General features: G+C 53.6%; 1 protein-coding gene across 1 annotated transcript; it reads right to left on the bottom strand.

Annotated features, from left to right (window-relative positions):
* Positions 1 to 6,293: 6,293 nt before the first annotated feature.
* On the bottom strand, positions 6,294 to 8,796 carry EIF1 (eukaryotic translation initiation factor 1). Its single transcript, XM_024193442.3, has 4 exons — positions 8,628 to 8,796; positions 8,088 to 8,251; positions 7,536 to 7,637; positions 6,294 to 7,149 (listed from the first exon to the last, which is right to left on the bottom strand). The coding sequence occupies exons 1-4, from the start codon at positions 8,656 to 8,658 to the stop codon at positions 7,105 to 7,107; spliced, it is 342 nt and encodes a 113-aa protein (XP_024049210.1). The 5' UTR covers positions 8,659 to 8,796; the 3' UTR covers positions 6,294 to 7,104.
* Between the last annotated feature and the right edge of the window lie 636 nt (positions 8,797 to 9,432).

Raw genomic sequence — 9,432 nt, forward strand, 5'->3', positions numbered from 1 at the left:
CTGAGACGCAGGACGAACCTGCCACCGGAGGCGGGGAGTCGCTCGCTGCCTGGCTGCCCTGAAACAACCAGGGACACAGCCTGGCGTTGGCAACGCTGCCCTGGGCTCACCTGCGCCCGGCGAGCCGGCTGCTCTCTAGCATCCCCATGGCCACACGAGCCATTGGGCCACCCTGGTCTGCCGCGCGCTCGCTGCTCCCATTGGTCAGGGCCCAGGCCAAGATTTCAGGCAGCAGCTGGGCCTGCCTCTCATTCGGCGCGGGCCTGGTGGGCGTACGGAGAAGCTGAGCTGCGCTGGAGAGTGGGAGTGGGCCGATCACTCGGCCAAGGCTGGAGCCACTCAGCGCAAAGCCCCTTTGAACTCGGTGGGGGCAGGATTTCACCCACAGCTGCGCCACCAGAGCTGGGTTTTGTTTTTTCCCACAAGCCTTTGTTTAGCCTGAATTCCTCCCCCGTCCTCTGCGGAGACGCATCCTTCAACCCCAATCCTTAAAGGGTAGGGCAGCGGGTGGGGACCCAGGAGAACTAGTTCTACTCCCAGCTCTACCAGTGACCTAGGGTGAGTCACGACTCCCCTCTCTCCAAAACGGGGATATGGGACTGAACGGGGCCTGGATCACTTGCCAGTTGCCCTGCTCTGTTCATTCCCTCTGGGGCACCTGGCATTGGCCATTGTCAGAAGACAGGACACTGGCTAAGTGGCCCATCGGTCTGACCGTTCTTACGCTGCTGACTCTGAGCGCCTTTGCTCTGCGCCCTGAGCTTGGCTGCTCAGAGTTAGGGATTATTGCTGTGAAGCTCCTGCAGGTTCCAATGGCAGCGCATCCACCAGGTATGACCCGAGGCCGTTCTCCTGCTGGAGGAGGAGCTGTCACACTCTTTGGGTGGCTGGAGTTTTCCCCTGTTGCTGCCTTGCTCCTCTGTTTCTTGACATTCTCCGGTTGACTCCTTGTTTGCCCTCCAACCTCGGTCTCCCGTCCCTCCAGGGTCTGTCACATCCCATCAGCAGGACTTCACCCAGCAGGTCTCACGCTGTGTAGAGACTTGTCCTCTCTGACGAGCCAGCCTCTGGCAGCAGCCCCCTCTGGAGACAGGATCCCAGACTGGCTGGCCCCGGCACACACATCCCAGCCCCCGGCAAGTCCCATGTGGCAGTGAAAACGCCAGGATGGGGTTGACGGGACACCTGGGATTGGGGGGGGTGTTAATTGGGGGGGATTAGGGAGAAAAGCTCCAGGCAGACTCAGGACATGGGAGGCAATATTCTGAATGGGGCATTTGTCTTGGTGCACGTCTCTGCTCTGCTCCCAGGACTGGTATGTTACCAGTTCTCAGAGCACTGTCCCCATTTCCATGGTGTTTGCGAGGCATGACAGTAACCTGGAGTGTGAACGAGCGTGTCAGCGGCAGCTGGATTTGGAGGTCATTTAAACTAACGACTGGAGACAGCTCCAGCTGCTGTGAAAAGGGATCGGGCTAAGATATAGGGGAAAGATGAGAGACGTCACCCGGCCCCTCTGAGGTGGGGCGGGATCATTATCCTCACAGAAGAGCACAGGGAGATGAAGCCTCTTTTCCAGGGTGAGACAAAGACCTGGGAACCGAAGCTGGGCTCCCCGCCTCTGGCTCTGCCTGTGCATTAAGACATGAGCTGACCCACAGCTAAGGCCAGGAAGAAAGTCCTCTGATGGGCCAAGCTAACTCAGGCATCGCGGGGTAGCTAGTGGCCAAGGATACTGCCATGGGCTTAGGTGCATTCTGGGAGGTTCTCAGCTTGCCCCCCAACTCATCTGGAGTTGGCCACATTCAAAACAGGCTCCGAGCAGTGCAAACATTCTTTAAACAAAATCTTTCCCGTTTGGCTCCCAGGACAAACAGGATCTGACTGGCCGGGAAGGTATCAAGTGCTAATGCTTCGCCGCAATCGATGCCTTGCTCCCTGGAGCACTTCCTACAGGCAACACAAACAAATTGTTCTGCAATTATCGGCCCCTAATGCCGCCGATCTGGGCTAAATGAGCCTTTCCGCTGATCTGACTCAAGTGCTGCTGTCACCTACGTTGTCAATTTTCACTGGAAAGTCCCGGTGACACTGGATGCATCTGAGGAGTGGCCCACGGGCGTGTGCTGCTTATTTCCCCTTGGTTCATCAGCAGGTAAGTAAATATTTGGCCACCTGCACTGTCCCTGTTTGGTGAGTTCCCAGAGGCCCTTGGTGGCAAAGGCAGCCAGCCGGGTCCCTCTCCCAGGCGTAGGGCGTGAAAATCAAGTCCCACAGTTACTCTCTTCTGGTGAGCAAGTGGCTCCCTCTTGTGTTCGAACAGCACTACTGCAGTCAATGACTAAGGCCTTGTCTAAAGGGGAAACAATGTCACTTGGGAAGGGGTTCAAACTAAACCCCAAAAAAAGCCCCTTATACAGGAATAAGAGCGTCCACACGGGAGTCAGACCAGTGTCTCTCTACCCGTTTCGTTACACTGCTAGAACTGGAATAACTTTCCCATGTAGCTAAGCGCTGACGGCTCTGATTTTTGCAGCAGGGAAGCCCAGCAGCAGAATCAGAATCCCATTGTGTTAGGCTGGCACAAAAGATGTAGTCAGGTAACCAGTTCCACCAGCATTAGCTGAAGATAGCGCGGCCAGGGCATCACAGGAGGAGAACAGGCTTTTATGAGCCCCGAGCAGAGTCCGTTTCAGCCAGCACGGCTAGCAAATTCTTAAAACCTGCAAAGGGGGGTTGTGGGGCTTGTTTGGAAATAATTAAAATTGGGCTGATGCATGTTCTGGTATAGTTATGACTAGTGGGAGGCCTGGAAAGAGATTTCCTTCTTGATTGGTTCTTTAACTTTAAAATATGAAGTCAGCCCTCCTCTCGTTTGCTGGCAACTCTCTCGGGAAGCACAGGGATGTTCATTAACTGAAGGCCATCAAATCTCCGAGACTTTTTTTCCTTGCCATAAACTCTAGTGGTTAAAACAGATTGAAATCCTGGGCCAGGGGGGATCAATGGCAAAACTCCCATTGACTTAAATAAGGCCAGGATCTGAGCCAGAGTTTTAAGCAGCCCAGGTTAAAATCACTCCTCTCCACCTCATGAAAGACCTGCATTTCTAAAGGTGAAAAGACCTTCTATGCCTTGAGGTTTTTACTCACGAAAGCTTATGCCCAAATAAATCTGTTAGTCTTTAAGGTGCCACCAGACTCCTTGATGTTTTTATGCCTTCTTTATAGATCAGAGAGCAGTGTTAACAAGGGCCCTAGCCCAGTGTTTTTTTCCCTGGAAGGGGTTATTAGTAACAGGTAGCCATTTGCCTGATGTTCATGTCTGGCAACCATACAATTACTCTCATGTGGCCACCTCAGCTTGAGGTTGGGTCTCTGGGACACCTGATTTCACACTTATGCTGTCAAGTTTCCACCATGTGGAACATCCCATTTCCCAACCCCAGGAAAACGGCTCCCACCCTTGGTACTTGGCAGACAGAGACTTAGAGCTCCCCTAGGCAGGTCTCCTCCTCCAGCCCCAGGCAGGGCCACTGAGGGATGAAGGTTAAAAGATGCACTGTTGTAGCCTCGTGAGTCCCAGGGAGGTCATCTCTTTTCTTGGACCAACTTCCATTGGAGAGAGAAGCCATTGAGCTTACACCGAGCTTTTCTTCAGACTACACTTGACTGACTGAGCTCGAAGTGGCAGGGGGAAGGGAACCAGGGCTATGTTCATCATTCCACCACACTCCCAGCTGCAGCTTAACGCTGGTGATGGTCCTAGATCTATTTTAATACATAAAAGTTACTTAAACTTGGCTGAGAGTCCTTATCCCCGACTCCAGGAGGCTTTTAGCCTCTCAGTGCTTGCTAGGCTCTGCATTGCAGGGAGCTCACAAGGAAGGACAAACAACGAAGCTGCCAGGCATCTGCAGGGTACGGATTGAGCAGTCACCACTCTGTCGCACGACGGGGTGCTCTAGAAGCACTTTACTCCATAAAAGCTCATTTGCATCATAGCTACCCTGGGTGAAGACTAGTCCTTGCCACTTCAGACGCTCCCAACCTCTCTTCACTTTAGCATGAGAATATTCTTCTTCTGTTCCATCAATTAAAGCACAGGGCACAGAGGTGGCTATTGCATCACACTGATTTTGTGCACAGGTGCAGCTGAGTGAGTGAAGACCTTCCCAGCCCTTGATGAATGATAAACATCTCCTGCCCCTTTTTCAATCCTGGCCCAAGCACACACCATTCCCCTAGGAACAGAAAGTCATTGTTCTAACTCACTGCTTTTGTAAGAGATTCCCTGCTGCTGTGTGTAACTGTAGCCAAGCTCTCAGGAGAGGTTTGTAAAGCAGGCAGAGCGCTCCACTGGGAAAATAGGTCTGACATCAAAGGCTGTTTCAGGGAAGCCAGTCAGACATGGCTGTAATTTAACAAACAAGAAAGTCAGGCAAAAAGCAGATAGCTCCCAGCTCTGCCTGTGGAGCGGATTCAGCACCACCCCCAACACAACCTCCATCTTTTTCTCTCTCTCCTTTCAGGTTACATCCCTCCTCAGTGGTGTGAGGCACATGCCAGGCCGAGCCAGGAGTCTGGCAGTGTTCTGATCCATTATGGTAAATCCTCTCTAGCTTTTGCACTCTGTTGGCAGATGTCTAACCCTGGAACACTTCTTCCTCCACTCAACAAAAGAGCCTTTCACCCTAGATAAAAACTCATTGTGCTCCAGCTAAGCTTCAAGCCGCATTCCTGAGCAATGTCTGTATTAGACACATCCACAAGCCACCACTAACCAACTCCAAGATTTTTGCTGCTTACAAAGGTGGGCACGTTTCTTTTATTGGACTGACTTCTGTTGGTGAGAAGCTTTCAAGCCACACAGCTCCTCTTCAGGTCTGGGAAAAGGACCAACATGGCTAGTTACACTGCATATCACACTACATGGTCAGCCTATTAACTCAGGCCTCTGTCCACACTAACAATTCAACACTACAAACATGGCTACCACATTTTGACTTAGCTACAGTATTGAGGTAACACAGTGGGGATGGTAGGAGGAAATTCCCACTCAATCCCGTATGGGCTGAGGCAGTAGCCCCAGGAGGGCTCACTAACTTTTCACAGAAATCCCATCCGAGCACCTCCCTGGGAAGGGGTGTCCAGATGTTTGCACAGCAACGGCTGGGGACTATCAATTGCTCACAGGGGAAAGGCGGAGGAAGATCATTTTGTAATGCTATTTAACCATCGGGAAGAACCATGTAACTAGACCGCTATCTAAAAAACAGGCTGCCAAGGGACCAGATCATTATTAAAGCAGCAATGGTGTGAAGTCCCAACGCACTGCCTGTACAAGAGGATGACACTTAATGGTACTCATGTGGGTGTAATCTTTTAAATGAAGCTTCCGAACAAGCTGCTGCCTCAATTCTTTACAGGGGGTGGGATTCGCTATCCTAATGAGGAAGTGAGGCCAACACAACAGGCTGAGTCACTGTTCGCCACTTTGTTCACTGCTTTGGCTGACAGATTAGGAAAGAGGAAGTAATTGCTTTGTGCTAAATCAGCACAAAGTTGGTGCACAAACACCAGCCTATAGAAACAGGAAGGCAAGGCTCATATTGCAGCTTGCAGTTATCATTGATTCAATGCATGTTTCCTCCAAAACCATGCGCTACACTACAGCTGTATTTCCATGGTGCCTGCCTGCAGAGGCCTACATACACTGTACTGACTAGCGTCAGATCACCGAACAGCCTGGCTGAGGCTCAGTACAGCAGAGCCCTCATTTGCTTGTCAAGGGACATGTCCTCCCCTACTCACTATGGGAACTGCTTCAAGGCTCCTGTCTGACTTAGGGTCACTCTGCAGTGTTGTTCTAACTGTTGGTCTCAGGACAACAAGGCAGTGAGACAATCCTTTATTGGATCAACTTCTGTGGGTGAAAAGTTTTGCACTTACAAAGAGCCCCTCAGGTCTGGGAAAGGTACTCCGTGTCACCCCTAATACAAGGTGAACAGAAGCTGGTCCAATTAAAGATCCACCTTGTGTGCAGTGTCAAGGTCTGTTACTGCCAGTCCTAGAAATGGGAGGTTGTTTGATGGCTGTGGAGAGCTATGGGAGCGGATGCAACAAAGGAAGCCACCTGGACTTTGGTAAGTCACCTCTCAAAAGTCATTTCCCACCCCCAGTAGAGCAAGCCAATTAGCTTGACTGGCATATGGTACATATGGCCCCAAATTTAGACAGCAGCAACTAGAGACCCTCTGGCTCAAACAGGAAATTGAATCCACCAGACAGATGTTTTTGAAAACCATTTTTATTTAAATAAGGGTTTAAATACATTACATACAACATTAAAACTGAAACGAAGAATCTGTTGCTTCACAGGGCATTGGGCAGCAGTTACTAGTAACATGTAAGCTCTGCAGCTCTATCTACAATGATCCAAAATTGATCCCTTGTCAAAAGTTTAACCCAAGGTAATGTTTCCTTTGAGCACTCTACTCCCGTATCTTTGGGTTTAATGATACCAACAGCTGACTTGGCCTGAGGTCGAGACATTCAGCCTTGGAGAAGTCCTTCTTCCAGATATCTCCTAAGGCAGATTTCTTCAGTTACTCTTCTTGGTCAGTCAGTTTGCAGCCAGACCTTGACACCTCCAGAAGCAGGCCCTGCCTACAGGATGCTATTTCCCCATTCAGTGTCACAGCTCATGTTTGGTGCCTCATGCCATGTAGGACCACAACAGGCACCTCAAGTATTAAAGTCCATTTAAATGGAAAGGAAGCTGGACTGAAGAGAGATTCAGACAGTCTCTGGACAGACATGTTGAGTCCCTGGACTTAACACAAACTTCTGGTTATTTTTAGCTTCAGGCTGGACACTTGCCTGATTTACCTTGGTTTAAATGAGGGACAGCAAGACGAGACAGCATGGCTCTTGCCAGTTTATTACATCGCTGAGTTACACTACTAGTCCAGACTAAACAGCGGACTTCAGATGGTTACATTACACAATCCAGCTGGCTTTAAACTTATGACAAGGGACAGAATGGGATTTTACTCATCGCAAGGCAGTCCTCTCACTTAAAGCATCAGAGATCCACAGGCACTTAAAACCCATGGACCTTCAGCTGGTCGTCTTTAGCCAGACCAATCTGTGAAGAAAAAAGGAGACATGATCATGCCTTACAGAACACTAACCTGGTGGACTTCTGACATTCAGATACTGCCTAAGTAGGACACAGGAAAATTTCCAAAGCTACAACTTCAAGAACTAGGCCAAGTCCCCACAAAAGCAAGAACATCAATACGCAGTTTGACAAAAATGCAGGTAATTTATTTACTGAGTACCTCTCCACCCCCTCTTCTGATTCTTATTCTACCTTTCGGTATGAGGAAGTACTAGACCCAACACTAACAGCTCATTAAACCACAGCATATGGAGGCATCTCTTCAATTATAAAGACATTACAGTAAGGGTGATAAACAGTAAACAATCTGCTAAGTTCTGGAGCACCAGTTCTAGAAGGGAAGGTCATACCTCGATGAGGAACTGGCATATGTTCTTGCGCTGGTCACCTTGCAGCTGAATCACTTCTCCATATTCCGGGTGTTCAATCACAGTACCATTGCAAGCAAATTTCTACAAGTAGAAAAACCACATTTTGCCAACAATGCAGTGCAGTCAGGCGTCAGCCTGTCCCACGATGCAGGAAGCCAGGCACACCCCACACAAGGCCATCTTTCCATACGGAAACACAGCAAGGATTCGATGTGCTTGGTTCTGTTCCTGGCACTCAGGATTTTTTTTTAAAATCAAAGGTTTGTATCTAGTCCTCTCAGAGGCTGGAGACTTCAGTTTAACAGCAGCTCCGCAGCCAATGTTTATCCTCGTGTGCCCCCAACAGGCAGCTCAAAGCACTTTGACCCCTATTAGTTTGGAAGCATTCAAGCTTCACCCCCCCCCGTCCAGCAGCCCCCCCTTCACCCCCTGGTAACCCCCCCTCCACCCCACCTCACTGCCCGGTAACCCCCGCGGCACCCCCCCCCCCCCCCCCAGAAACCCCCCCCCCCCCCCCCCGGCAGCCCCCACCTTCTTGAAGGCCTTCACCAGTTTCTTTTTATCGTAGTCATCCGCGATGCCCTGGACCGTGGTGAGGGTTTTGCGGCCGTTGCGCTGCTGGATCCTTATATGGATGTAGTCCTCAGTGCCGCCAGGGAGCAAGTCATCACCCTTACTTGCATCAGCAAAGGGGTCTGCGGGCGAGAGCGCGCGCGTGAGCCCCGCGGCCGCCCGCAGCGGCGCGCGCAGGCCCCGCCCGGCCCCGGGAATTGCGCCACCGCTGGCCCCGCCCCCGACCAACCGACGCCGTCGGAACCCGCGCTCGCTATTGGGCGGCGGCCGCGTCTGTCGCGGCAAGGCCCGCCCCTCCCGCTGACGCAGCGATCCGGGGAATTGTAACTGCGCCACTGGGAGGCGCCGCCCCCGGGAGGGCTCGGAGCGGCCCCCCCCCCCGTTCCTCCGCCGCAGGAGGGGAGGGGCCCGCGAGCGGCCCTGCCCCGCCCCCCCGGCCTCCCCGCTCTAAACCGCCGCGCCCCGCGCGCCCCCCCCGCCCCCGGCCGGGCCGCTCACCGAAGGAGTGGAGGTTCTGGATAGCGGACATACGATACGCTTCCCTTCCCTCGGTGGAGGCGGCGGCGGGAGCGGGCGGGCGGCGGAGGCCGGGCAGGGAGGGCGGCAGCGGCTCGAGCGGGTCTCTCTCAGGAGGGTGATGCTCTCGCTGTGGCGGCTCGAGACCGTGTCAAGGGGGCGGGACTGGCGCCGCCTGCTTATATAGCCGCCCCTTGTGACGCCAGCGCGCACGGGAAGCGAGGGCTGCGATTGGCTTGGGGCGGGATACGTCACCGCGCACGGAGGGGGAGCCCCGGCGTGATTGGCAGGGGTGGGGCCGGGCGCCTGCGCGCTGGGGCCAGGGAAGGGGCTTGGCGCATGCGCATTGAGGGGGGACCGCGGGCGTGTGGTGTGGAGCATGCGCAATGGGACGGGAGTGGCCTCAGTGGGACAGGGCCGCAGGGTGGGGGAGGGGAGCCGGGGCCTAATTCCTAAGCGCTGGGCCGGGGCCTTGTCCCCCCTCCCGAGCCCAGCGCCGACCTCCGGCCCCTCCCCCGAACACGCCTCTGCCCCTCCCCCACCCCCTCCGTCCTCCCCCCTCAGCCCCTCCCCCACCCCCTTGTCCCCCAATGCCCCCCTGAGCCCCCCCCGCCTTGCCCCCCCCCCACCTGCGGTTGCCAACCCGGCCGGGGGGGCCTGGAGTCGCCAGGAATTAACGCTTGTGTCGTGTGGTGAAATCTCCAGGAGTAAAGCCAACCACAATCGGCGCCCTACAGCGCCCCTCTTAGTGCCCCCCGCCCCCCGCTGCCCGGGGACTGGCCCTGCC

The sequence above is a fragment of the Terrapene carolina genome, unplaced genomic scaffold, assembly GCF_002925995.2.
Source record: "Terrapene carolina triunguis isolate 2854851 unplaced genomic scaffold, T_m_triunguis-2.0 Scaffold193, whole genome shotgun sequence".
Lineage (NCBI taxonomy): Eukaryota > Metazoa > Chordata > Testudines > Emydidae > Terrapene > Terrapene triunguis.

Excerpts from the sequence above, each read along its gene's own strand:
- EIF1 (XM_024193442.3), bottom strand. The coding sequence starts at position 8,658 with ATGTCCGCTATCCAGAACCTCCACTCCTTCG. Across the intron at positions 7,638-8,087 it reads TGGTGAAGGCCTTCAAGAAG|AAATTTGCTTGCAATGGTAC; the intron begins GTGGGGGCTGCC and ends TTCTACTTGTAG. Across the intron at positions 7,150-7,535 it reads TATGCCAGTTCCTCATCGAG|ATTGGTCTGGCTAAAGACGA; the intron begins GTATGACCTTCC and ends TTTTCTTCACAG.